Genomic DNA, 27,435 nt, shown 5'->3' on the forward strand with positions numbered 1-27,435 from the left:
TTTCCCAGACAAAATGTGTGAAGTTGCTTTTTTATTTAGATTATCGGGGACACAAGGGGTAGTGGGGGACGACACAGGGCGTGTTGGAGGCTCCTCCTGGGGCAGGACGTGTGACCCTCCTTTTTCGGGATCTAATAATAACTGGTACTCCTCCGAGGCAAACCCGGGCTCTTGCATTCACTCGGGCCCTGGAGGTATGGAGCATCCTGACGGAGGTGGGGGGCAATCAAGGACCCATCGCCTGAGTCCAGGACCCCCTCAGGTGGGACAGAGGTGCCCCAGGTCTTGCTGTGTGCAGCCAGTGAGACAGCAGCGGTGCGCAGGGTTCGTGGCCGTACTGCGGCGGTGGCGCTGAGGAGCCTGGGGAGGAAGCTGCGGGCCGGGGTCGAGCCTGGGGTCCTGCGCGTCAGCCTCAAGCACATGCAGGAGCTGCCGCTGCTCCAGCCACCGTAGCAACTCCCCTGCAGTCCGAACAGGAGTCGGTTTAAGTCACTCCAGACACCCAGCACGCGTTTATTATGTGTCCAGTGAAAAGGGAGCGCATACAGAGCGCCTGCTGAACACTCCGTACTCGCAGCTGCTGCCCACACTCACCTCCCAACTGTGTGTCCCAATAAACCTCCTGTGAGCCTCAGTTTCTGGGCCTGGAAGGCTGGGGTCCCTAGAGATGCTTTCAGGACTGGGATCCCCCGTAGCTCACTGGGGAGTACCCCCAGCGTCTGAAAGGAGCCACTGAGAGCTATGCACAGGAACCAAGGGGTGTCTCTCCTCTGGGGCTGGAGGAGTCCTCCTCAAATCCCCCAGGGAGGGCCATAGGCCAGTGATTCTTGCGCTGGGAACGCCAAGGCAAGAAGATTCTTGTGAGTTCGAGGTCACTTTATGTTGTGTAGTGAGCATCTGTCTTTAAAAAGCATTTAGTCAGCCTTTAATCCCAGCACTTGGGAGGCAGAGGCAGGTGGATCTCTGTGAGTTCGAGGTCAGCCTAGTCTACAAGAACAAGTTCCAGGACAGGCTCCAAAGCCACAGAGAAACCCTGTCTCGGAAAAAAAAAAGAAAGAAAGAAAGAAAGAAAAAAAAAAGCAATTAGTCAGGTGGTGATGACTTAAGCCACACACCCAAGCAGGCAAGCCTAAGGTGAGGAGTTCAAGGTCATCCTCGAGTACTTCGTGAGTTTGAATCCCGCCTGGACTATATGAGACCCCCGTCCCGAAAACTCCAAAAATGGAACAGTTAAATTTAAAAAAAATGAATTAACTTCAGTCCCCTGTTATGGGGGCGACACCGTGAGGGATCTTCCCCTCCCGGTTATCTGTGCATGTCGGCCCCGCCCCGCCCAGCCCCCCACTCACGGTCGCGGGCGTCTACTGGCTGAGTAACTTCGGGGGACCAGCGCGGGCTCCCACACACCCGCACCAGTGCTCGCACCAGGTTGTGGCCGCAGAGTTTGGCGCGCACCTCGTGGGGCTGTGGGGCTCGCAGTGCGAGCTCCAGAGCCGGGAACGGCAGCAGCAGCAGCAGCAGCAGCGGCAGTGTGCACATGATGGCTGGAGGCGGCTCGCGTGGACGCCCCTTATAGTGACTTCGCGCCGCCCACGGGCCTTGGTGGGAACACCGCGTACAGCACGGAGAAGGTCGAGGCTCTTATTTCATGGCCAGGGGCCGTGTGTCCAGCCAGGGACCCTGAAGTCTCTCTCCCAAGTGCCAGGACCTCCCATTATTTTTAAACAAGCCAATGCCCCTCTTGCTGTAAGGGTAGTGCCCACGTATCTTGCTGGCACTGGGAAAGCTGAAGCAGGAGAATTACTATGAATTAGAAGAAGTTTGGGCTGTGAAGGAGATGTGAGGAAGTATTTATGATTTGGTTTTGTCAAGGAGGGAAACTGAGGCTGGGAGAGGGGAGCCTAGAACCCTAACGACCCTCCCCCCTGTTTCCCTACCACGGGAGCTCTTGTGGGGGACTGCGGGCACGGTTCTGGGGTGCGCAGTTCTGGCCCCGCCCTTCTCGGGCCTTGGCCTCTACCGGTCCCTTGCCAGAACCAGTCAGCCAAGGACCGCAGCTGGGCAGAAGGGGAGAAGGTGTCCTTGGGTCTAGCCAAGGCCTCTCCTCCAGCTGTTCCTCCCCTCAGAACCCCACAGTTGGCCCCCAAGTCTGAACCACACGCCATAAGTCAGCTCTCCAACACTCCTAATTCCAGTTATAAACCATTTTTTTTCTACTGAATTCATTTATTCATTCACCAAACAGTTCCGGAGCCCAACCTGTAAGGAGTCTCACTGAACCCACAGGGCAGGGGAGATCGATACAGGCACTTCTGCAGACTGCAGGCGGAAGGGGCGGGTGAGTTTCTGGCCCAGGTGGAGCAGTACTAGGATCTGGTGTATGGAGTTCTGTAGGAGGCGGCTGTGCCAGGAAAGTATTTCCAGAGGTGACAATTGCGCAGAGCCCGGGCTCACATAATTTAACATCTCTATTCTGAAAGGAAAGGTTGGAAGAGGGTAGGAGCAGGGAAGAGCAACCCTTAAAGGGTGGGGCCCAGGGGCGGACAGCTCCCTGCTGATGCTCACCCCGGCTGCTACCCGGGGTTTCCACGCCAGAGCGTGTCCAGCTGTGGACTCAGGATGCTGAAGGTCGGCCGGTCCTGCGGGCTGGGCGCCCAGCACAGCTGCATGAGCTCCTGAACCTGCGGGTGCAGAGGGAGGAAGGGGCTGGAGCTGATGCCCCACAACTCTCCATGGCTCCCTGTGGATCTGGGACAGAAACTAAGTCTTCTGTCTGAAGACAGGGTCTCAGTAACCTTGACTGGCCTCAGACTCGTGGCAATTCTCCTGCCTCAGCCTCCAGACTGCTGGGGTGACAGGCACGGCCACAGCTTGCCCACCTTTGCTTCTGTTTACCACGTAAAGGCACCACGCCCACCTCATGGCCATGTCTCTTACTGGGAATGACTTCTCCCACCTTCTCCAATGGTCACGGTTCACGCTTGGGAGAGACCTTGAATCATCTTTTAAGGCGCCTTAGAACACTGTAGTTCAGTAGTGGGGCACTTGCCTAGAGCATGTGAGGCCCTGGCTTCAATTTTCAACATTGCAAAAAAAAAAGTAAATAATGAAAGAAATAAATAAAATATGGATTTGGGAGGGGTCGTGGTGGTGCACGAATTTGGCTTCTCCGTATAGGGGAGACTGAGGCAGGGAGATGTCATCAAGTTCTGGGCCACAGAGGCTGCACAGCGAGATCTTGTCTCAACCAAGGTAAAACGGAAGCCTCGCAGCAGAGCCTCCCTCATCCTGTTAAGCAGGGGCATTCCCATTCTGCATATGGGTAAACTGAGGATCTGCAAAGCACCTGTCACTAACCACACAGGGACAGGGAGGACAACTTGGGGCCAGGATCCCCGCTGTTAATCAAGAATGGAAACAGGGGTCAGGCAGTGGTGGCACACGCTTTTAACCCCAGCACTTGGGAGGCAGAAACGGCCGATCTCTGCGAGTTCGAGGCCAGCCTGGACTACAGAGCAAGTTCCAGAACACTCAAGGCCGTTACACTGTTACACAGAGAAACCCTGTCTTGACAAATAAAAAAAGAAAGAAAGAAAAGAAAGAAAGGAAGGAAGAAAGAAAGAAGGGAAACTAGGAAACCAAGTCTGCCTCCCTCACCTCAGTGGGGCAGGCAGGAGGCCGTGGGAGGCGGCGGCCCTCTGCCAGCAGCTCTAGGAGACGGCACAGCGCAAGCCCATCGCGATCTGGCCCCATCATGCGCAAGAATTCCTGTAGGAAGAAGGGCTGGGCGTCAGGGGAAGGGGCTGGGGGTCAGGGGGAGGGGCTGGGGTTAGGAGGAAGGGCTGGGAGTCAGGGGAAGGGGCTGGGAGTCAGGAGGAAGGCTGGAGTCAAGGGGAGGGTTGAGTGTCAAGCGGAGGGCTGTACTAACGGGTGGACTGGGGGTCAGGAAGAGGGCTGAGGGTCAGGAGGGAGGGGCTGGGAGTCAGGAGGGAGGGCTGAGAGTCAGGGGGAGGGCTGAGCGTCAGGGGTAGGGTCTGGTGGGTCAGGAGGGAGGGACTTGTGGGTCAGGGGGAGGGGCTGTGGGTCAGGAGGAGGGCTGGGAGTCAGGAGGGAGGACTGTGGGTCAGGGGGAGGGACTGGGGGTCAGGAGAGAGGGGCTGGGGGTCAGGAAGAGGGCTGAGAGTCAGGAGGGAGGGGTTGGGGTCAGGAGGAGGGCTGGGAGTCAGGGGGAGGGCTGAGGGTCAGGAGGGAGGGGTTTGGAGTCAGGGGGAGGGGCGCGGTGGAGCGGGTGACGCACGGCCGAAGGGCTGCAGCTCTTGTCGCTAAAGGTGAAGAGCTCATACAGCACCACACCGAAGCTCCACACGTCAGACTGGCAGGAGAAGATGTTGTCAGACAAGGATTCTGGGGCGTACCTGCGTGCGGGACAGGTGCGAGGTTAGTTCACGTGTTGGGGCGTGGTCACTGAAGGAATGGGCGTGGCCTCGGTGGGGCGTGGTCAGGCGCCTCCGTAGTGGCACCGCCCGTAGGAGCCGACTCAAGAGACTCCCGGGCACTAAGGGATAAGAGGGGAGCCTGTGGGCGTGGCCTGTGGGGATAGGGCGGGGCTTGGGACTGGTGAGCTTTATATGATGGGCATCCAGGTATAAGTTGCGTGAGGGGAGGAACCAGACAAACAGAAAGGAGAGGCGGACCCGCGGAGTATGAAAAGCCGGGCCGTGGGGAGAGGCGGGGCTAGCCTAGACACGGCCGAAGGGGCGGGGCGAGGGTGGGATCGGGAACTGGAGTCAGAACGAAGAGGGGCGTGGCTACTATGGCTGCCACCCCTCTGCTGCGTGCATCTATGGGGCGGGGCTTCGTTGCTGTGGGCGGGGCCTCGGAGGACAGCACTAGCAAAAAGGAGGTGGGCTTGGGCGGAGTCTCGGTGGGCGCGGCGCCTGGGGCAGGGTCTCGCACCAGAAGATGGGGCTCTGGCCTGGTTCGCGGACCACGTAGTAGTCCTTTCCGAGCGGCAGCAGCTTAGCGAGGCCGAAATCCGCGATCTTCACATGCGCCTCGCTTTCCACCAGGATATTTCGCGCAGCCAGGTCGCGGTGCACGCAGCGCCGCGCGCCCAGGTACTCCATGCCCTGCAAGGGGCCGTGAGAGCCCATGGTCCCGGGATCCGGGACCCTTGCTAACTCTCGAACCCCAGCGCCAGGGTCTCCGACCCCAGGGCCCTCGATTCCCAACCTCCGCGCTGACCGTACCTTGCAGATCTGCCAGGCGAACAACAGCAGGCGGCCGGAGTGCAGGCGCGTGCGGTGGCGCTGCAGGAAGTCCCGCAGGCAACCGCTGGGCAGGTACTCCATCACCAACCGCAGGCTCTGGCGACCTGCGGACAGCGACAATAGCCCTCGCGCACCTTCTACCGCGTGTGTTGGTTCGTTCAAGCCTCAACTATGTAAACTGAGGTTCAGGGGAGTCGCACGACACTGCTCAACGGGGCCGGATGGGAGGGAAGAGAGGCAGGTTTCGAACCGCTCACCTGGTCCGTAGCTGACTCCCCGGTACTTGACGATGAAGTCGCTGTGCAGCGCCTTGAGGATCTGAATCTCCCGCTGGAAGTCCCTCTCCTGGTCTGGCCCGCTGTGCTGTAACTGCTTCACTGCTACCAGGGGTCCTGTATTGTCCCCCAGAGGGTCATAGCGGCACAGTTCCACGTTGCCAAAGTTGCCCTGTGAGAGGATGAGGGGTCATCTGGCTCATCTGGGGCTGAGGCCTGCATGCCCCACCCACCACACCCCGCCCACCCACGCTCGCCGCTCTGCCCATTCACCTTGCCCAACAGAGAGATGTATTTAAGGTGCCTCTCCTCAAAGATGGTGGGGTCCTGGCAGGCATAGAGCTGGGCGCCACTGCACAGCTCATCTCGGGGACTCAGGCTACCGGGTGTCGGGTCTGAGAGGAGCTCATAATCTGGGAGTCACATGTGTAAGTGTAAGCTTTCTCTGCCTTACACCGAAATGACTTGCTGTGTGAACTCCACCTGAACATTGCCCTCTCTGTGCACTATAGCCAGCCCGTGGGTACCACGTAGGGAGTGGAAACCATCACTGTCCAGACAAGGCACTCTCTGTGGGACTCTAGTGTTATAAACAAATGGGCCCCAGTGGGAACAGAGTCACGGAGTGAGGACAGCCTGTGACCCCAGATACCCTCAGATGAGAACATCGTGTCGACAAAACTTTAAGATTAATAAAATAAAACCAAATCCCAGCACCCCAGAAGGTGAGGCCGCGAGCACTCTAGTTTGAGAGGCTACCTTGTGAAACAAATGCATATCGAATCTTGAGCCAAGGGGCCTGTTTGTTGCTGCAGCAGTCTTTGATGGCGCTGACTGTTGGAGCCAGCAGCTTCCTTGTGTACAGTAGGGGACCTTTCCCGCTGCTCCCGGGACCCTCTACTCCCTGGGGACCCTTCCCTCCCCTCCCCTGGGACCTGCCCATCTCCGCCCTCCCCCCCACTCCCAGCTTCCGGGACCCTCCTCCTTCCCACCACCCGACCACCACCCCGCACCTGACGTAATGAGGCCATTGAGGTCCCTGAGGATGGCACGGAAGGAGGGCCGCTGGCCCGGGTCGTAGGCCATGCACTGCGCGATGAGTCCCGCCAGCTCCGTCCACTTGAGGGCCGGCAGCTGCCCCCGGTCTTCGTAGAATTTCAGCTTCTGGGGGACAGGGGAGGGAGACTCCCATCACGTGGCCTTATCTTGCCCTCCCTCCCCACCCAACCTCGCCCGCACCCTCCCCCCCACCCCGGCTCACAGCTCAGAGGCCGCCCCGACCTTGGCGGGCTCCAGCGAGGTGATGTGCACGGGTCCCCCACTGAACACTTCCCACGCGGTGGCGCCGAAGCCCCACTTGTCGGCCTCTAAGCCGAGAGTCCGGGTTTCCTGCAGACACTCGGGGGCCACCCAAGGGATCCTGTCGGTGAGCACTGGAGGACGAGCAATGGGTGATTACCTTCCGGACACGCCCACCTGTGCACACCCTGTGCGACTGCGCCTGTCTGCAGACTCAGGAGGCTAGCCTGCACTCACTTTCTAGGCTCAGCACTGTGGGGCTGACGCCAGGGTCACTCAGCTTGATGAAGGGAGGACTCCCATCAGCCCCCTCTCGAGCCAGGAGCACCTTCCGCGCTGAGACGTTGCCATGAGGGAGGCCTTTGTCCTCCTAAGTATTACAGACCAAGGGAAGTGTGGGTTAGAGGTTGGTGAATGAATACTGTCCGACAAACTCCTCTGCATCCTTCAAAACCTAGCTGCCGGGATAGAATAGACTCTGGCAGCTCCTGTGGGCTCCTGGCATCTTGTAGCCCTAGTCCTGTTATACTGACTTACCGTGCCCCTCCCTCCCTTTATGTTCCCGGGGCTTACTGCCCCAAGCCTGCTCAAGACCTCAAGACCTCTCTCTCTCTCTCTCTCTCTCTCTGGAAATCTGTAGACCAGCCTGGTCTCGAACTCACAGAGAGCCTCCTACCTCTGCCTACAAAGTGCTGGGATTAAAGGTGTGTGCCACCACTGCCTGCCTTCTTGATGAACTCTTACTCAACTTTCTAACCCCCCAAAAAGTCTAAGGTTCCCTGTTTTTGAAAAGACTCTCCCCAGCGTGGCCTCATCACTCTCTACTCCCCTTGACATCCGTGGGTGCACAGTTCTCACCCTTGATGCTCTCAGTCCTCTGAGCCGACCATGTCCTGGTCCCTCACCCTGAACCGTCCGCTCTTTCTTCCTTACTGAGCTCCTTCCCACACCACAGAGCCCATTTTCATTTCCCTGTCCTCGGAGGAAGCCTCCCCTATGAACACAGGGAACACTAACCAAATAGTTGAGGGCATAGGCCAACTGCTTGACCACCTGCAGCTTCCAGCTGGCCGGCACCACATGACCACGCTTGCGCAGGTACATATCAATTGCTCCTAGATAGACAAATTCCTGCACCATGATGCCTGGCAACAGGGAGAACAGGGTTGGCAGCTTGGCTAAGTACAGTGCTTAGCCGGCTCTGGCCTCTGCTCTTAGCACAGGCTCAACTGAAGGGATTATAACAGAGGTTCAGAGAGGGTGTGTCAGAGGCGCAATGTTGCACAGCGATTAGCTAGCAAGGTAGAAATGGAACCAAGTCTGTGGGTGTGGGTCTGGGGTGTGAGGTAGGTGAGTTTGGGGTGTGTAAGAGGCATCATGAAGGTCAGGAGTGGGTGGGTGAGGGGCCAGGGCTGGGGTGCAGGGTGAGGCTCACTGTCTCCAGCCATGCAGACGCCATGCAGCAGCACGAGGTGCGGGTAGGACACTTGGCTCATCAAGCTGGCGGCCTCTAGGAAGGACTGGAGGGAAAGCAGAAGATGCATGGATTCCCCCGCATCTGGTCCCAGTATGAGGCTCACCACTCTGATGAGATGCGCCTAGAGTGTGTTGGAAGTCTCTCGGGATGTGATGTGCTTGGGGAAGAGCTGAGATCTCACTCTTCCTTGGTCCTGCCCTGCAGATCTCATGCCCTATCAGTAACCCTCAGGACCTCTGCTTGGCGGAGCGTGGCTGCTCTCGGTTTTGGTTTGATGGACTCTCTATGTCCCTCTGGCCTTGGACTTCTAAGTCCCAGTGATCTTCCTGCTTCAGCGTCCCCCCAAGTGCTGGGACAACAGGACCGGCTCCATGCAACTCTGCATGCATGGCCTTCTGTTCTGGTTCCCGCCGCACCTCCATGCAGTTCCGGTGTCTGGCGTCCATGACCTTCAGGAGGACTTCCGTCTCGTGTGTCTCGCCATCCACGGCCTCCCGCCGGCGGCCGCGGTAGATCTTCGTGAAAGAGCCATGGCCCAGGTTCTCGTGCTGAGCGGAAGACGCCGAGGCGGCGACAGTTGACAGTGGCTCCCAGGTCCCCCAGAGAAAGGCCCGGTGATCCACACCCACTTCAGGCCCCAAGGATCCTCACCCACTCCAGGCTGTCCGCAGGAATCGTGTGGAAGCTCAGCTGCATCAGTGTGCAGCGGGACGGGGTGCTGCTCGGGGCTGGGGAAGGGGTGCAGCCCCTTCTTACCACGATCAAATTGGACTTTTCTAGGGGGCAGAAGCAAGAAAGCAGAGGTCAGAGGCCAAGGTTCCCAAGAGTCCCCCTCCCCTGCCTGAGGAACCCCCAGAATTCGCTCCTGAGAAGCAACCTGAAAGGGCTGGTTTGTGAGCAGAAGGGTCGAGGCCACAGTTATCCTGTGTGAACCAGGGCAGCGTTGTCGGGTGGGGAGACATGTCCCAGCAGGGGCTTTGTCTCAGCGACATCCACCCACAGAAAGAAGCGAGGGTGGCGGTAAACAGAACTGACTTTGCACAAAGTCAGATTGGGCCACACCTGAAGACTGCACCAAAAATAGATGGCAGATTCTTTCCTATCCTCCATTCCCCAATTTCAGTCCCAGCCAAGAACTGCTAGGATTGGTGGGGAGGAAGACCGGCTCACCCTTGGGTCTGGGGGTGCAGCAGGATGTGAGGTTCAGGGCGGCACCATCTACATGCAGGCCAGAATGCCAGCAGGCTGCAAGGAGCTCCCGGAGGCTTCGGTGAGGCTGGCTGAGGCCGACCAGGGAGAAGGCCCCGGTGGGGTCCCGGCGGATGAGGCAGCCCTTGTAGTCTGGGCCAAGGGGCGTCTGGGAAGGGAAACTGGACCTGATGCAGGGATGGGGAAGGAAGCAGAGCCCCCAGCCCATGCTGCCTCCAAGCCTCTGTAGACGCTCTTCTAGGTACTGTAAATTTGTGTGTTCCCTGAGTTTTTATTTTGTTTTGTTTTGTTTTCCCCTGAGCTTTTTTGAGTTTTAAAATTTACATTTATTTCTGTGAGTTTCCGTGGAGATGCATTGTGCACACATGGTGGTCAGAGGGCAATTTATGTGGGTCAGTCCTGTCCTTCCATCATGTGAGTGCCTGGGATTAAACTCGCATCTTCAGGCTTGGTGGGAAATACCTTTTCCCCTTGAGACAACTGCCCCAAGTCCATCCTCACATTTTTTTGATGCACAGTCTCTCTATGTAGCCCAGGCTGGCCTGTAAACTTGATCCTCCTGTCTCAGCCTCTTAAATTCTAGGATTATAGTTCAGTACTCTTCAAGAAAAAAATGAATATTCCTGATAGTGTCCCAACTCAGATGTCACCTCCTCCAGGAAGCCATCCTGTCACCAGCAGCGAACCAACCTGGACGCAGGCAGTGAGAAGAAAGCTGTCATAGTCCTGAGGGCTGCGGCGGAGAATGTAGGAGCCCGGGAGGGAGCCAGCGGTCTTCAGTTTGTGCACAGCAAAGTCTGACCTAGGCCAAGACAGAGGCAGGTCAGACTGGGACCATTCCCTGTCGCCCAGTCACGCCCCCAGGGGTGTCCTCACCACTGTCCAGGACCCTCCGCGACCCCACTGTGACCCCAGGCTGCCCACTCCTCACGTGATGGGTCCGTGGCACATCTCTGCCACCTCTTCCAACAGCCTTGGCGGTGCTACCTCCTTGCAGAAGAAATGCCTGGAGTCGCAGGTCAGGCGGAAGTAACCATCTACGAGGGCCACGAAGGACAGCGCCTCGGGCAGCCCCGGGAATTCTGCTTCCTGCGCGGGAGAACTCTTCAGCAACGAACTGAGCCCCCACGCCACCCGCACTGCTCCCAGGGTCAGCACCAGAGCAGCGGGTCCCAAGACCCACCAGGATGTGGCTGTCCATCCTGGTAACGGTGACCAGCCGATGCTCGCCTGCCGGACCCACGCGTGGGGCCTGCTTGATGCTGACGTCCACGATTTCGGGAAAGTCACAGAAGGTCTGGAAAAGCTGAGGAAGAAAGGACGGAGCGAGGCCGGGGGATTACATCCCTGAGCATTCAGTGCCTCAGTGAGCCTGCAGCCCTGATCCAGACCTACCATGTCTTCTTTTCTCTCCTTCCCACGCCCTGGGCCTAGAACTAGCTACCCTCCGACCCAATCCGAACTACCCCCTCTGTTTGACCCCGCCCCCGCACAGCCCCGCCCTGACGACCCTACCCAACAACCGGCCAGTGGTGATAACCAGGCCTAGGGTCCCTCCCCTAATTAGCTCCGCCCTGAAGTCCAGTCCCTGGTAGCCCTGCCCACTGAGCCGCCTCCAACTAACCCCGCCCCGTGGTGTTGCCATTCCCGCCCCCAAATTAGCCCCGCCTACTGACTAGCCCCGCTCCTTGATTGGTGCAGGCGGTCCCGCCCCAACTGTCCCCTCGCTGGATTGGTTCCCCCTGATTGGCCCTGCCCCACTCCGGTCTCTAACTGCTCCCCTGATTGGTCCCGTCCCTGGCCGGCTTCTTTACTGACCGCCCCGCCTCCTAAGGCCCTGACCGCAGCACCTCTTGGTCCCCAGGGCTCCAGGCGACGCCGCTGCCCCCAGCTATGCGCAGGAGCCCTGGTCCCTCCTGGGTTCCCGGGAGCCCCACGCGGAAGGTCTCGGCGGCGGCCGCCGGGTGCAGCCGCTCCAGGTCCAGGATGTACTTGGCCATGAGCGAGTAGCGGTCGGCCTGGCAGGCGACCACGCGGCGCAGCGCCTGGAGCACCGTCCTGCGGATGCGCCTTCGTGTCACGAAGCTCAGACCCTGGATCAGGTCGCGCAGGCCGGGTGGCAGGCAGGCCTTGTAGCTGTGGGGTGGGAGCACGCGGGGTCTCAGGGTGGGGAGAGGTGCCCGAAGGACACGAGACCGACATCGGGGACCTTTCGGCAGAAGCGGACTGAGGGAGAGTCTGCAGGAGTCAGCTTTGGAAAATGAGGTAGGTGTAGAAGTTTGGTAAGGGAAAACGATAGAACCCCAGGTCCGCAGCCAATTGAGACCAGGGAGCGATGGCCCGGGAGCTGCGTCACTGGGCAGGCCCAGGTCCTCACCTGACGGTCTTCAGCAGCTCGCCTGGCCGCTGGGCCTGCTCACTGGCCATCTGTGCCAGGTCCAGCACGGCCAGGCTCAGACACTCTCCCTGCTCCTTCAGGCTGAGACCCATTGGGAGGCGTCCACTCACCAGGTCACTGCGGTGCTGAGGTCGGACACAGGCGGACAGCCAGGTGAGGTCCTGCCCAGTCTGACCTGGGAGGTTGTTGCTTTGGGGTCCCCATCCCTGGGTTGAGCCTTCCCCACCGAAGACTACCAACCTGGGCAAAGAGGTGTTCTAAAACGTGTAAGTCGAGTATGGCGCTGGTCAGATCTTTGCGCAGCCCAAAGCGATGACATGTCTTCAGCCCAAACCAGTCAGGGAAATAAAACCTGTGAATTCAGAATGGGGTGGCACACTCAGCTCTGGCTTCACAGAGCCCAAGTTGTCATTGATGGGCTGTGTGGACTACAGCCCACCCTCTCTGGTCTTAGCCTCTACTGTGGACTGAATAGTAACACCACCCTTCCGGGGAATGGAGGGGCTCACTTCCTACCGGAGCCTGTAGACCAAGACTTGAGTGTCCACGTCCTCCACAGAGAAGATGTGGCTTGGGGGGAACCAGCGAGACAAGTCCTCGGTGGCCAGAGCGAAGAGCGGGTGATACACAGGCAGGATTCCTGAAGGGATGGGCCCACGAGCTCAGTCACCTGTGCAGCAACCCAGGCTGAGCCCATGACCCTCCCTTACCAAACTTCTCCTCAGCCCTCAGGGCCCCAGCACCCAGGCTGACCACTCCTTTTCTCAATAGATGTCTAGGAACCTACTCACCACAGACCTTGGCTGCCCGCACACACAGATCCTCTGCCAAGTAGTCCCCAAAAGAGAATGACAGTCGCTGGGGAGGCCCAGATCCCCGCGGAGGAAGGAGGACATGCAGGGATCCCGCCTCTGAGGACGAGAGGCTGCAAGAACGCTGAGGGATCAGAGGCGTCTCCTCACTTGGAGGTGCCATGAGTACAACCTGGAGATCAGAGGGGGACTGAGCACGCGGGCTGGGGACCAGGTGTCTTCTGGTTCTGTGTGAACTCACACCCCTCTGCATGTCTCTGCACCCAGAGCAGACATCTCCAACATCCTCCCTCCACATCCCATCCTAGCCAGGCAGGCCAATACCCCAGGCAGATACAGAAATAGGTCTGAGCAGAAAGCAGGAAGCAGAAGGGGTTTGGAGGGATGGGACAGCTTTCATTCCCTGTAGGTCTTCTGGTCACATGACCAGCTGAGCTGCCTCTGCTGTGATGGTCTGTGGCCTGTTGTCTCCCCAGCCCTTCCTGGTCTCTGTTCACCTCCACATCCAGCCGGCACTTTGTGGGTCTCTTAGCGCCTAACAGTGGGGGAGGTTCCTAGCCAGCCCTCAGAGTTGGTGCTAGCAAGGGGCGGGACTTGAGCCCCACAGGCCTACCACCTCAGGACTGGGAAAGGCGCTTGCCATCAAGCCTAAAGACAGATAGGAGTTCCATCTGCAAAGCCACATAGTGGAGAGGGCAGTTTGACGACAGGTCGCTCTGACCTCTGCATGTGCATCCTCCCATAAAGCAACAAAAGTAGGCATGGTGACTCACACTCACCACCACAAAAGTCCAGTGGTGGAGGCAGAACACTAGAAGGCCAAGGCCAGCCTGGGCTGCAAGAGACGGGGTTTAAACAGACAAACAACAACAGAAATATGTAAGTAAATAAATAGATTAAGAAAACAAGGCTGAGTGGCCTAGAGCACTGAGGACCTGCATTCAGTCCCCAGCAACCATGGTGGTGCTCAATCATCTCCTGCGCCGGTGGACACAGCGCCCCTTCTGGCCTTCGCAGGCATTGCACTCGTGAAGCTCATGTTCACCCGGCTGTGGGGCCCAGCACTCAGAAGGCAGAGGCAGGCGGATCTCTGTAAATTTCGAACCAGCCTAATCTACAAAGCGAGTTCCAGGACAGCTGGGGCTACACACTGAGACACCGTCTCAACAAATAAACACCCAAAACAAAACACATAAAAATAAAGTAAATAAAAATAAACAAAACTAATGCCAGGCACAGTGGTCCCATGCGAGCACTTGGGAGGCAGAGGCAGGCGGATCTCTGTGAGTTTGAGGTCAGCGCATTTTTAGCGCAGTCAGTGCTTCATAGATAGACACTGTCTCAAATAAAGAAAATAGAGAAAACCTATTACCGTTTGTGGTGCTACACTCGATGTTCCAGGTTCAAAGTCAGATTCGTCTCAAGAAACAAATAAGAGCGGGCAAGATGGCTTAGCAGGTAGAGATTTGCCCCAAGCCTGAAACCCCCAGGAGGAAGAAAAGAACCCACTACAGCAAGGTGTCCTCTGGCTTCCAAAGTGCGCCATAGCAATACACTCACACAGAATAAAATTATTAAAGATGTTATTTAAGTATATAAACATAAAATCATTGTTATTTCCCTCAACTCTTGTTGCTCCTGGGGAGGCTGCAGGAGGATTGCTACGAGTTTGGGGGCTACATAGTGACCAGGCCAATAAGGCTACAGAGGGAGAGCCAGTATCAAAATACAAAATGAAAGAAATAAAACAACAAAGCGGATACAAGTCCTAAAGGAGTATGAGCTTTTACCGAAGGAAAGTTCGGGCCCTTTTCCTCCCGCGCCGCGGACCGGAGAGTGGGGGGCAGGGAGGCCGCAGCGCATGCGCGCTGCTGCCGTCGCCCTGTGTGGTGTCCTCCGCTGCGTCCCGCTTCCGCGCCCCCAGTGCCCAGTGCCCGCTCCCCGAGCTCCTACCTGCAGCTGCGCCGAGGTGGCGGCAGCCAGGCTGTGACAGGAAAGTCCCCGCTCCTTCCTGTGAGGCCTCTGAGCTTCCTGGCCGCCTCATTTACCGAAAGTCAGGACGCCCTGGGGGCGGGGCGGGGTTGGAGCCTAGAAACCTGTGAAGCTGAGGCCACCCTACTGGGGTAGGAGCCTGGTGACAAGTAGACAAAACAGGAAGGGAGGGGGTTGCTGGGGACGTGAGTGTACAGAGGGAGCCCTTTCGAGGCTGTTGTCACGCGTGTCCTTGGAGCCACTTGGGGCCTGCCCGGGCCGGGACCTGCTGTACATTTCAGGCTTTGGTTTCCACTCCACCCCCAACCTTTAACCTCCTAAAGGACACTGAGCAATGCTCAAAAAACACAGGGGGGAAAACCCAAAACCTCTGAACCACCCAGTCCTGATGAGCTAAGAGGAGTCTTCTCTTGGGGACCCCACCCCCGTGCTGGGCGTGCACACACTTCCTCTGAAAACCTCGCCTTCTATTGATGCTCAAAACTACAGCTATGGGAGCCTGCACGGCTGAGCCACACAGCTCGAGTTCGAACCGTGGAACTCAGACTCAGCCTGGGGGTTTCTGGAAAGAAGTCCTCAGGCCACAGCAGGTGATGGTGGGAGCCCTTCCTCCATCCCTGGCTCTCCTGACAGCCTCAGGCTCCTTAGCAGGTTCCAGACTGGCTTGAGCCCGGCCTCCGTTTACCCATCTGTTGCCAGTGTGGCTGCAGCATGGGTGGAACCGCGCTGCTCTGTGCAGAGGAGTCGGTTCCCCTGAAGAACCCAAAGTTATTTTCTCAGAGGTCTCTCTCCGAGCCTCAGACCCGCGCACCCGCAGTTCCTGGAACACCATGCAGAGCGGTCCAGTAAGCCTCTTGGGCTGCCAATACCAAAATGGCCAGGAGAAGATTAAGTGAGGAAACAAACTTCAGGAATGAAAACAGGAAGAGACAGCCAGTGTGATATGCAGGATGAGGCAGAGGATCGACAGAGGAAATCAAGATGCGCCATAGCTCACTGGAGGGGCCCTACCTATAATGCCTCTGGAGGAGCTGGGGGCGTGGCTCAGGGGGTGGAGCTCTGCCTAGGATCCCCAGTGAGGGACTGGGGGCCTTGACGCAGCGGCCCCGCTTGCACAGTGTCATCCCATATCCAAACTCTCCTGACAATGCCTCAGTTCACCCACCTGCAGAAGAGAGAGTGGAACAAAGAATGGGTCTTATGGCTTTGCGACAGCTCATTTGAATTCCATCCTAGAAACCGAGAAATCCTAAGACCTCCAGTTCTTGTTTTGCTGTTGTTTTGTTTCTCCGAGACAGGGTATCTCTGGGTGTTGCCCTGACTGTCGTGGAATTTGCTGTATACCAGGCACGGCTGGCCTCAGATGCACAAAGATGCACACTCTGCATCCCGAGTGTTAGGATTAAAGATGTGCGCCACCACCCGACTTCATTTTTAAATTTTTAGATAGATATCAGTGGTAAATAAGGCCACTTCAGGCTGGAGTGTGGGGGTCCCACAGCGACTCGATTCCCAACTTGACTTTGTTGGACTAGAAGTCCAAACATCAGGGAGGAGTTGCTCCAGACACCACTCGCATAACCTCAACTGATGCAAAAGCAACAGGATTTTTATTCTGTCATGACATTGCCCTTCAGGTTCGGGATATGAAGGACATCGGATAGCTGTTACAGTCCATCTTTTAAAGCAAAAAGCCACAGACCCGAGGGGGGAAATCCAACTTATTGGACTGGCTTATTTAAAAGGTCACTAGCAGTGATTGGTCTATTCCAGGGCAGGAGAACAGCTGCGTGGTCAGGTGAGATAGGGGGAACATCTGTGGGCCATCCTGGCCTTGTTCTAGTGACTAAATCAAACATCAGGAACTGAGTCAACATCTGTGGATTGTCTTTGCCTCAATTCCCAGAATGGAGTTATGTTTGAAGATTATTCACAAGGACACAGGAGGATGAGCAGTCCAGCATGAGTGTGTGTGTGGGGGGGGTGACTGTCCCGTTTCTAAATGCTAAGAGGCTTCAGAAAATGTCTTTAGAGCTGAGAGGTCTCAGAAATGCATTTAGAGTCTTTCAACTTAAGGTCAGAGAGTTCAAACTTGTCAAGGCCAAATAACAGGATGTTTGACTGAGGCATGGTTACTAGATGTTTTGAGTATTAAGGAGGTGATTGTGCTTGTTTTTCCTTGAGCCATGGTAAAGAAGCCTTTTGCCCTTCCCTTTTACTTTGGGAATACAAGGTCTGTGAGAAATAACTTGGGGCTGCTGCGGTCTCGACAGGCTGACTGGTCCCACAGGAGTCCCCGCTGTTCCTGTGGGGTCCCCATTGCTCCCTCATTTCTCAGAAATGTTAATTCCCTTAATTTCCTTCTTCTTGCTTCTTGCAAATGCAGTTGTTTTGTATGCTTTGAACTTTTTGTAAGGAAATGCAACAGTTGCTCTTTTTCCTTTCTTAAAAAATATTTTATTTATTTTTAAGACAGTATGACTCTGTACCCTAAACTAGTCTGAAACTTACCATGTGGACCACACTTGGCTCAGAGTTGCAGCAATCCTCCTGCCTCAGTCTCCTGAGTGCTGGGATTTCACATATGTGCCACTATGCCTGCCAATGGCAGCTTAGGTGTCTTCTTCACGTCCTATATGTGTGTGTGTAGGCCAGAGGAGGATATACTCTGTCTTGCTGGGTCACTCACTGTCCACCTCCTTCTCTGGAGACAGGGTCTCTTGCTCCCTGTAGCTATGCTGGTAGCCAGCAAGACCTGTGTCCACCCACTACAGCACTGCGTTCATACAACTTTTTCACTTGGTAACCAGGATGGAATCCCAGGTACTTTCGCTTGCACAAGTGCTCGACTGTGAGCCATGCCCCGAGTCCTTCAATGGAGGATTCTAGGCAGGAGCTCCTCCCCTGGGCCACGCCCCCAGCCCCTCACTGGGGGATTCTAGGCAGGGGCCCCACTCTGAGCCACGCCCCCAGCCCCTCTGGGGATTCTAGGCAGGGGCTCCACCCCTGGGCCACTCCCCCAGCCCCTCACTGGGGGATTCTAAGCAGGGCTTCCACCCCTGAGCCACGCCCCCAGCCCTTCACTGGGGATCCTAGGCAGGGGCTCCACCCCTGAGCCACTTCCCCAGCCCCTCATGGATGCAATTCTCCAGTGCTGGTCTGACCTCAGGGAGCTGCAGAGGGAAGGGTTCCTGCGGTTCCAGTGAACCCCAGGTCTGTCAGACACTGCAACAACAGCAGTAACAAGAACAAGAAATGGATGACCTGAGTATGAAGAACAGCACCCAAGGTTGTCTTCTGGGTTTACGTGCAGAGGTATGTATATACATACTAATATACGCACACAGACACACACACTTGGGGACACACACAAGCTAACAAGCACATATACTCACTCACACATATACACATGCACACACAGACATGTAGGACACATATACACATGCACACACATATAGGACCCAGGGCAGCTTGAGCCCAAGACAGGCTCTAAATACCAACAGGAATGTAGGCCTGAATCTCGGTTTACCCTAAGGCAATACCTTGTTCCAAGGAAAACCACAAATGGAGACCATCCATGCTCCTCCCAGAAACAGACCATCCAAAGGAAATTCTTAATGTTCTAACTACTGTAAATAGAACCACTTGATGCCCCTTAGCCCAGTACACACCCACCCCCTTTTGCCAGGACACTTCTAGACAATGTCAGTCAATCAGGGTCCTGAGCCTTAAAAATTCCTCTTTTATAAAAACCCCAGCCAACTGTGCTCAGGGCTCTCTAGTCACACCAATACATTGGGCACATGGAGAGTCTGAGTTCAAAAATTGTATAATAATAAAGGACTCGGTTTCCTTGTTGTTTTTTGGGGAACTCCGTGGATCTGGGTATATCATTTGGGTGCTGGTCCTGGATCCCTCAAGCCCACTGGGACGACCACCCATAGGTCTTCAGCCTCAACTGGCCGGTAGATTTTCTGTGTTTTGTTTCATGTCTTGTTGTAGTAAGGAAGTGAGCCGCTTATTTGTCCCGGCTGCCCAGAACTGAAATAATCTCACAGAAACTGTACTAATTAAATCACTGCTTGGCCCATTAGCTCTAGCTTCTTATTGGCTAATTCTTACATCTTAATTTAACCCATTTTTATTCATCTATATATCACCATGAGGTCATGGCATACCAGCAAAGTTTCAGCACATCTATCTCTGGCGGCAGGTGGATCCATGGCGTCCCTCTGACTCTGCCTCCTTTCTCCCAGCATGCCATTTAGTTTTCCCTGCCTAGTTCTGTTCCCCTACAGCTCTGCTATAGGCCCAAATGGTGCGGGAGAATTATCTGTATTCTGTCAATCATGTATTTTAATAAAACGCTGATTGGCCAGGCAGGAAGTATAGGCGGGTCAACCAGACAGGAAGTAGAGGCGGAGTAATGAGAATAGGATAAGGCTAGGGAGGAGAAAGGTTCCTCAGCCACTCCTGCGCAAACCTCCGAAGAGGCAGCATGTAACATGTCCAGCTGAGAAAGGTACGGAGCCATTATGGCTAACATAAATGAGAATAATGGGTTAATATAAGTTATAAGAGTTAACAAGAAGCCTGACCTAATGGACCAATCAGTTTATAATCTTATGGAGTCTTGTGCGTGATTTTCTTTGGGACTTGCCGGCTGTGGAGTACTAGGTGGGACAGATACCCCAACAAGCCAGCCCCCTCATGTTACACCCAAAGAAGTTCCTTTATTAATCAATGAAAGCAACACATAGACAGAAGGACCTCCTATATCATTTCCCCTTTTCTGTTTAAACAAAAAGGAAGGCTTTAACATATCAAAACTACATATAACAAAACAGTTATCAAGCAAGAACTACAGTTACAATATTTATTATCTACTTTATCTTTTATCATAACTAAGGAAAACTATAATTATAACTATCTATTCTTCAACTCCATCAAAGACTCCAGAAGGATATAATATTACCTAAATAAACAGGAAGTACATTTTAAGAAACTTCCAAAACTCTAGAATTAACAGAGACATCTCACTGCCTGGACAGTTACCCAAAGTTTTTCTGTACTATTGGGGCATCCATCTTCAGCCTACAGGCCCATAGTATCTGGCAGACTTTTCCACAAAGCAGGAAATTTTAAAGACAGTTCCACCTATATTTTGTCACTTTGTTTGTCAGTCCCTTTCTTCTGTGTCCTGCAGAATGTCTCACAGACTCTTTCATGAAGCAGGAACCCCAAAGGATCATCTCACGTTTAGGCAAGTTCAGCAGTCATTTCTCTGTGGGTTCTGCATATTCAGTTCATAAGGAACCTCTTCTATGCCCATATTCCTCTTGAAGTAGATTGGTGCTGCCAGGAGCAGATGTGTCTCATTGTCATGAAAAGTTCTAAGTTCTTAAAACACTTTAAATGTCATATTCTGAAGGTCTCTGAAAGATTTGAAGGATACCTATCCAACTGAACTACATTTCTGTACATCTACAAAATCGAACCTACATGACTACCTTGACTACCTATTAACCTATATTTTTAAATTTTACATTACATTTTTATTATTTTATTTTATTTCTTTATAAATTCTTTCAGATAATTTTTTCTTTGTTTCTTTCTTTCTTTCTTTTTTCTTTTTTGGTTTTCTGAGACAGGGTTTCTCTAGAACTAGCTTTGGAGCCTGTCCTGGAACAAGCTCTTGTAGACCAGGCTGGCCTCAAACTCACAGAGATCCGCCTGCCTCTGCCTCTCGAGTGCTGGGATTAAAGGCGTGCGCCGCCACCACCCGGCTTACATTACATTTTTAAATGAACTATACAAACACAATATCTTAATCAAAGACATATACATATACAGTATAACAAAATTTGCCTTAAATTTGTATCAATAAACCAAGATCCATACCAAAGCAAATTATTCATCTCTATAGCATATCCCCCTTTAAATGTAATGTAAACACACAATTATAAACAATATTTGGGAATATGGGCACAGTTTTGTCCAAACTTCTTCCTGCTGTTTATTGGGTGGAGTATTTTCTTTGTGGGTGTGTTTACAGCAACCTTTCAGGGGATCTTGTTCCATCAAACCATATTGGTCTAGAAGCAATTCACAGGTTCTTATTTTCTTATTTAGTTTTTCCCGCCTCGCTCTGTTCCTACAGCTCTGCTATAGGCCCAAAGAAGTTTCTTTATTAACCAATGAAATCAGCACATAGACAGAGGGACCTCCTACACCATTCGGAGGGATGGTATAGGAGGTACAGTCTATGAGGATGTGTAGAAAGATCACAGGTTGGGTGCTTGGGGAGACGCCCCCAGGGCCCTTCTGTGTGAGAGTGGATCTCTCTGGTTTCTGTAGACAGATGTGGGTGGCTCCCAGCATCTCAGTTTCAGTTCTGCCTCTGGGATCCAGAAGGACTCTTTACTTGTTCATTGTCCTGTGTCTGTGCTTTTGTCCTGACTTAGACTATGCTGACGATATGAAACAGACTAAGAGTACCCCTACTTCCCTAACTTGGATTCTGGACCATTTTCAGGACTTCAGAAACAGGGCAAAGAAAAACCGGAAACTAAAAGGGTAAACTTATCATGTTTTGTAAGACTGAATGGCCAGCGTTTGGAACCCGGTGGCCAATAGAGGGAACCTTTGACCCATATATCATTTCTAGGGCAAAAGACTTGGGCACTGGGACCAGATTCCTTACATCCACCCTCCCCTTGGTTAAACCCTTTATCTCCGCAGGGCTGAGAGGCAGGACCATCTTTGTCTTCCAGGAAGACAAGAGGACCCTAAGCCTTCTGCCCCTGTACTACAAGGTGGTACAGAGAATGGACTCCTTTTCTGACCCCTTCCCTTACTGACCGCCTCTCCCAACTGATCAGGTGGCCAGGAGGGGGTCCCAGGGAGGCTCAAGGAATTTAGGAGACCCACCTTCACCAGGGGGCGGGCACAATCAGAATTGCCCTGTGTGGCCGGCTCAGTTGCTCTTCCTCTGAGGGCATTCAGCCCATGGGATGATGAGGGCAGTGAACAGATACAGTGTTGACCTTTAGCCAGTCATGATCTCTATAACTGGAAAAACAACAACCCCAGTTTCTCACAGACACTCCAAGGGCCCTTGTTAACCTTGTAGATTTTGTTGTTTTCACTCACCAGCCCACTTTGGAAGATTGCAAACAGACGTTACAGGTCCTGTTTACCAGGGGAGGAAGAGAGAATTCTGACAGAGACCAGAACATCAGTCCCAGGACCTGATGGTGACCAAGGCTTCCCCCTGACCCACCCTAACTGGAATTTCAACTTGGCAGAAGGTAAGGAAAGATAAGGTAAGGTATACTACCAAGTTCTGATGAGTGTTCTCTGTGCGGTCGCTTGTCAGCCTTGACAATATGGTTAAAGTCAGTATGTACTACAAAAATGACAGAATCTCCATCTGCTTTCTTAGAACAGATTATGGAGTCTTTTAGGGCATCCTCCCCTATGTATCCTGAGACCAAGGAGAATAGGCCAGCCATGGTTATGGCCTTTTTTAATTAGGTGCAAATTACAGAAGAGAGATGAGCTTGCAGTTAAGAGCATCCAGCTGTTAGCAGTCGCTTAGAAAGTGTGCAATAACGGAGAGACTCCGGAAGATAAACAGAGGAGGCCATTGCTGCAGAAAACACAAAGCAGACTTGAAACATAGCATCCAGCGCAGGAGACTCAGATGAAAAGAAGCACAACTGAGACGCCCACCCAGAGCCCAGTGAGGACCCCCACTCACGGGAGCTCTCGGCTGCAGAAGGGTCAATGTGCTTATCGCAAGGGAATGGGACACTGGGTTAGAAAATGCCTCCGAAAGTCCAAATATAAGGGCCAGGACTTGGGATACGACTCCTGCCATGTGCTGGTTGCAGAACCAGGCAACCACAGTGACTAGGGGAGGTGGGGTCCAGACCCCCTCCCCAAGCCCAGGGTAACTCTCAGAGTGGAGAAGAAACTTACAGATTTTGTGGTAGATACTGGAACTCAACATTTGATATTGACCAAACTCCAAGGGAACCTCTCTCAAAAAATATCTTAGGTGTAGGGAGCCACAGGTATGAGCCAATATTCATGGACTACCTGAAGAACAGTAGACCTCGGCATGGACTGGGTTTCCCACTCATTCCTGGTCATACCTACTGCCCCTAACTCTTATTAGGAAGAGACTTACTCACTAAGGTTGGCACTCAGATCACATTTAATAAAGATGGAGTCTCAATTACAAATCAGGAGGGACAGCTGATTGAGGGTGAATATTGACTATACCAGGAGCTGCCCCCTGTCCCTCAGGACATGGCCACATGGCTTGCCCAGTATCCAGAGGCATTTGCAGAAACGGGGGAGTGGGCTTGGTGAACTCACTGAACTCCAGCCTGGTGTTCCCGCCTGGGTGCAGCAATACCCCATGTCCTGGGAGGTGACGAAGGGAATCACCCCTCACATCAGGTGCCTCATGGAACTAGAAATTCTGGCTCCTTGCCAGTCAGCCTGGAATACTCCCTTGCTCCCCATTAAAAACCAGCCCATGCAGGACCTTAGGGAGGCCAGTCATAGGGTTATGGACGTTCATCCCTCCGTGCCAAATCCATACACACTTTCTCCCACCTGGGCCTGGTGCATGGTACTAGATTTTAAAGATGCTTTCTTGGAGAAATCCTCTAACAAGAATCAGTTACAACTCTTCCCGGGACCTCATACCCATCTCTAGAATTTGAGGTGCAGGGTTTATTTCTGGCCAACCAAGACGCCAGCTGAGAGAGATCAGTTTTTATGTCTGCCTTGCACACAAGACCGAGAAGTCCTGGCTCCGGTAATGTGGGGGAGCCAAGTCTTCTGTGCATCTTGGAAATGTGTGAGTACTGGACCTATCTGGTAAGTGATGATCTGATCACTATCTGCCGAGGTAGATGTGATGTGGGTTGTGGGTCCTATGGAAGACGGAAATGTAACCCTCTCAGGAATTTACTGATCAAGGAAAACAGATTCTGATTGAGGAATGAACTACTGGTAAAACCTGCAATATTCAAATCTATGATGGACCTTGGACCTTATCTTAGACCAGTCCCAGGGGCCCTCTTCACTATTAGATTAGAGATTCAGATAAACCCCCAGTGGCAACAGCACACAACCCAGTCCTGTTACCTCGAGAGGTTCCAGTCACCAGACCCCCGGGAGGGGGTTGGACACTAGAAGTCCACTTGGGAACTACCCCTCAGGGCCAGGATTCTTCATATAGTCTAAAACCTTCCCAATTTTCCAGAATGCTGACTTTATCTAAATGCACAACCACTTGCTATGTTGGTATTGCAATAGCTGGTGATTAAACCTCGGTCTCCCCAAAATCCTGCCCTTGGGGGGATAAAAGAAAAGATTTCACTACAGCAGCTGACAGGTACGGGTACCTGTATGGTGCCCCTTGGAAGGCGAGTCCTAGCAGGTCTATGTAACCAGACCATCACTATACAAAATGACACCCTCAGCCAGGTGGTGGTGGCACACACCTTTAATCGCAGCACTTCAATCCCAGGGAGGCAGAGGCAGGTGGATCTCTGTGAGTTCAAGGCCAACCTGGTCTACAAGAGCTAGTTCCAGGAGAGGCTCCAAAGTTACAGAGAAACCCTATCTTGAAAAATCAAAATAAATAAATAAATAAATAAATAAATAAATAAATAAATAAAATAATGACACCCTCTATTTGGTATCTGCTGGATGGTGGGCTTGCACGTCAGGGCTCACTCCCTGCATCCATGGGACAGCCCTTAACACAGGACAAGATTTTTGTGTGATGGCTCAATTGTTTCTCAACATAAAATGCTATACAGAGGTCCAAATGGAACTGGCCTTTCCCCTGTTCCTGCCAGGGAAAAGTGGACTGTAGGGGCAACAGCTGTCTTGCTCTCTTTCCTGGTAGGACTGGCCACGACGGGAGCAATGGGGGTGGGCACCTCAGCCTTAATCCTCCAGGACAGAAACCACCAGGCGCTACAGCCAGCCATCCATTCGGATCTCAAAAACATAGAACAGTCTATACTCAAGCTAGAGACTTCTTTATATTCCTTGGCTGAGGTTGCCTTACAGAATCAAGAGGTTTGGACTTCCTCTGCTGCCCTGGGGGGGGAGAATGGACCTCCTCTGCTGCCCTGGGGGAGGGAATGGACCTCCTCTGCTGCCCTGGGGGGGGGAATGGACCTCCTCTGCTGCCCTGGGGGGGGGGAGAATGGACCTCCTCTGCTGCCCTGGGGGAGGGAATGGACCTCCTCTGCTGCCCTAGGGGGGGAATGGACCTCCTCTGCTGCCCTGGGGGGGGGGGAGAATGGACCTCCTCTGCTGCCCTGGGGGGAGAATGGACCTCCTCTGCTGCCCTGGGGGAGGGAATGGACCTCCTCTGCTGCCCTAGGGGGGGAATGGACCTCCTCTGCTGCCCTGGGGGGGGGGAGAATGGACCTCCTCTGCTGCCCTGGGGGGGGGGAATGGACCTCCTCTGCTGCCCTGGGGGAGGGAATGGACCTCCTCTGCTGCCCTAGGGGGGGAATGAACCTCCTCTGCTGCCCTGGGGGAGGGAATGGACCTCCTCTGCTGCCCTAGGGGGGGAATGAACCTCCTCTGCTGCCCTGGGGGGGGAATGGACCTCCTCTGCTGCCCTGGGGGGGGATGAACCTCCTCTGCTGCCCTGGGGGGGGGAAATGGACCTCCTCTGCTGCCCTGGGGGGGGGGAAATGGACCTCCTCTGCTGCCCTGGGGGGGGGGAAATGGACCTCCTCTGCTGCCCTGGGGGGGTTGTTTCTATGTCAATCACTCCACGGTAATTAGAGATACAAATGCCCTCTGGTTAACAACCTTACCCTGAGCTCTAGCAGCCCCAAATGCTCCTGCTCCTACTACTTACTCCCAGCCCTGCCTCTCAACAGACCCATGACTGAGTTCTGTCATTGGTACTTGTGAGGGGGGAAATGTAGGACCCAGGACAGCTTGGCAGCTGCCAAGACAGGCTCTAAATACCAATAGGAATGTAGGCCTGAATCTCAGTTTATCCAGAGACAATACCTGGTTCCAAGAAAAACCACAAACTGAGACCACCCACCCTCTACCCAAAAACAGACCATCCAAAGGCAATTTCTAACATTCCAAACACTGTAAATAGGATCACTTGATGTCCCTTAGCCCAGTACACACCCATTCCCTTTTCACCAGGGCACCCCTAGACAATGTCAGTTCAATCAGGGGTCCTGAGCCTTAAAAATCCCTCTTTTATTATAAAAACTCCATCCCAAATGGTGCTCAGGGCTCTCTGGTCACAATAGCACATTGGGCACATGGAGAGTCTGAGTTCGTGAGCTTCTGTAGGATGTGTAGGAAGAAAGGCTCTTTGCTTTTATATACAGGACTCGGTCTCCTTATTGGTTTTGGGGGGATTCCATGAATCTAAGTATAACAACACACAGGCACACGCACACGCACACACACAAAGACACACTTGAGTGTGCACATATGCTCAGACTCACACATGCTCACTCACACTGACACACAGAGCACACACTCATACACAAACAGAGACAGTCACACACTTACATACACCAGCTCAGTGAGCAGAAGCACTTCCTGGAGTCCACATCCTGGAAAGAGAGAAACAGCTCTGGAATGCTGACCTCTGACCTCCACGTGTTGCGTGCTGTACTACCCGTGAGGCTCACTCCCACACACATAAATAAATGTAATTTTTTAAAATTTGGATTTATTTTATCTTATGTGCTTGAGTGTTTAGCCTGCATGTATTTCTGTTACAAAATGGGTGGAGATACTTGCAGGTGGCGGAGTACTTGCCTCACATATGGGAGGTCCTGAGTTCAAGTGTCAGCTCCAGCATAAAACAAAACCTGAAACAAATATGACAGTACTAGGAAACCAGGGACGGCTCCCTGGGGCACTGGAGACTGGGAACTGAAGAACAAATAGGAGTTCTGTAACCCAGGAGAATGTAAAACAAGAGCACAGGTTAGGTTGCTCAGAGAGGGAAATAGAAACGTGGAGACCTAGATAGGCGGCAACAGGGAAGGAGAGACTGGGCCCTGTTGGGCAGACAGGACCGGCCTGGGCCCGCCCTGCGTCCCGGCTCTTTAAGGCGTCCGGCCCGGCTCCGCCCTGTCACGCGTCTCCAGCTCCGCCCACGTCACAGCGTCTGCGCGCGTCAGGCGCTGTCCGCGCCCCCGGTGCTGAAGCGACATGGCCGGTGGCTGGGCCCCGGCTTGAGCCCCGAGCCCCGCGCTGCGCCCGCCGCGCTCTGGACGCCGGAGTCATGTCTCTGCTGTGCGTCGGAGGTAGGAGCTGCGTGGACGCGGGCAAAGTGACTGGTCCGTCCGTGTGGTCGCGCCGAGCCGGGCTGCACCGCGGCAGGGACCCCCGGTGCGCGCCGCAGGGCACGCTCGGATCAGCTCTGGGGGTCCTGCCTGCCGCACACTGGCGTGAATGCGGGGCTTGGGCGCCGGTGTAGACGCTGTGTAGACGCTGGTAGGGGCGGGGAAATCGGGCGGCTCTGGGGTGCGGGGTGTGGGGGCAGTGGGCCCGATCTGGGCGTTTGGACACCTCCTCTGGTCCCCACTGTCCACCACTCAGCGCAGCGGGATCCGCGGAAGCGCCTGGTGCCCTTTCGCCTCACTCCTATGACTGGAGGGAGGGTAGGAGA

At 54.2% G+C, this 27,435-nt stretch overlaps 3 protein-coding genes and 1 long non-coding RNA gene across 12 annotated transcripts in view; 2 read left to right on the forward strand and 2 right to left on the reverse strand.

The window, feature by feature from the left end:
- Positions 1–16: 16 nt before the first annotated feature.
- On the reverse strand, positions 17–2,088 carry Insl3 (insulin like 3). Its single transcript, XM_048427153.3, has 2 exons — positions 1,350–2,088; positions 17–461 (listed from the first exon to the last, which is right to left on the reverse strand). Exons 1-2 carry the CDS (start codon positions 1,537–1,539, stop codon positions 259–261), a joined length of 393 nt encoding a protein of 130 aa, XP_048283110.2. The 5' UTR covers positions 1,540–2,088; the 3' UTR covers positions 17–258.
- A 101-nt stretch (positions 2,089–2,189) lies between these two features.
- On the reverse strand, positions 2,190–15,126 carry Jak3 (Janus kinase 3). Of its 2 annotated transcripts, none has more exons than XM_048427147.3 (26): positions 14,694–15,126; positions 13,520–13,575; positions 12,720–12,912; positions 12,445–12,568; positions 12,169–12,280; positions 11,908–12,053; positions 11,381–11,666; positions 10,714–10,836; positions 10,462–10,634; positions 10,221–10,332; positions 9,492–9,678; positions 8,973–9,097; positions 8,738–8,869; positions 8,280–8,364; positions 7,862–7,989; positions 7,082–7,214; positions 6,827–6,978; positions 6,559–6,709; positions 5,819–5,958; positions 5,528–5,717; positions 5,250–5,374; positions 4,957–5,129; positions 4,298–4,415; positions 3,658–3,768; positions 2,566–2,681; positions 2,190–2,473 (listed from the first exon to the last, which is right to left on the reverse strand). In XM_048427147.3, exons 1-25 carry the CDS (start codon positions 14,782–14,784, stop codon positions 2,574–2,576), a joined length of 3,474 nt encoding a protein of 1,157 aa, XP_048283104.2. In that variant the 5' UTR covers positions 14,785–15,126; the 3' UTR covers positions 2,190–2,473; positions 2,566–2,573. The 2 variants fall into 2 exon arrangements, with proteins under 2 accessions (XP_048283104.2, XP_048283105.2); XM_048427148.3 differs by having other exon boundaries at positions 10,462–10,619; positions 14,694–15,125.
- LOC125395628 (uncharacterized) lies at positions 11,657–14,108 on the forward strand. Of its 2 annotated transcripts, none has more exons than XR_014998580.2 (3): positions 11,657–11,795; positions 12,009–12,081; positions 12,383–14,108. It is a non-coding gene; the product is annotated as an uncharacterized LOC125395628 (long non-coding RNA). The 2 variants fall into 2 exon arrangements; XR_007230610.3 differs by having other exon boundaries at positions 12,700–14,108.
- An 11,815-nt stretch (positions 15,127–26,941) lies between the features above and the next one.
- Positions 26,942–27,435, forward strand: part of Unc13a (unc-13 homolog A) — a 46,123-nt gene continuing 45,629 nt past the window's right edge. For all 7 annotated transcript variants that reach the window (XM_087900714.1, XM_087900717.1, XM_087900719.1 and 4 more), the window contains exon 1: positions 26,942–27,070. In XM_087900714.1, the coding sequence (XP_087756840.1) occupies positions 27,049–27,070 (22 nt within the window). In that variant the 5' untranslated portion in view covers positions 26,942–27,048. The remainder of the gene's footprint in view (positions 27,071–27,435) is intronic.

The sequence above is a fragment of the Myodes glareolus genome, chromosome 23 (assembly GCF_982192425.1).
Source record: "Myodes glareolus chromosome 23, mMyoGla1.1, whole genome shotgun sequence".
In the NCBI taxonomy this organism is placed as follows: Eukaryota; Metazoa; Chordata; class Mammalia; order Rodentia; family Cricetidae; genus Myodes; species Myodes glareolus.

Excerpts from the sequence above, each read along its gene's own strand:
- Jak3 (XM_048427147.3), bottom strand. The coding sequence starts at position 14,784 with ATGAGGCGGCCAGGAAGCTCAGAGGCCTCACAGGAAGGAGCGGGGACT. Across the intron at positions 7,990-8,279 it reads CGTCTGCATGGCTGGAGACA|GCATCATGGTGCAGGAATTT; the intron begins GTGAGCCTCACC and ends CCCTGTTGCCAG. Across the intron at positions 5,130-5,249 it reads TCGCCTGGCAGATCTGCAAG|GGCATGGAGTACCTGGGCGC; the intron begins GTACGGTCAGCG and ends GGCCCCTTGCAG.
- Insl3 (XM_048427153.3), bottom strand. The coding sequence starts at position 1,539 with ATGTGCACACTGCCGCTGCTGCTGCTGCTGCTGCTGCCGTTCCCGGCT. Across the intron at positions 462-1,349 it reads GCCAGTAGACGCCCGCGACC|GGGAGTTGCTACGGTGGCTG; the intron begins GTGAGTGGGGGG and ends TTCGGACTGCAG.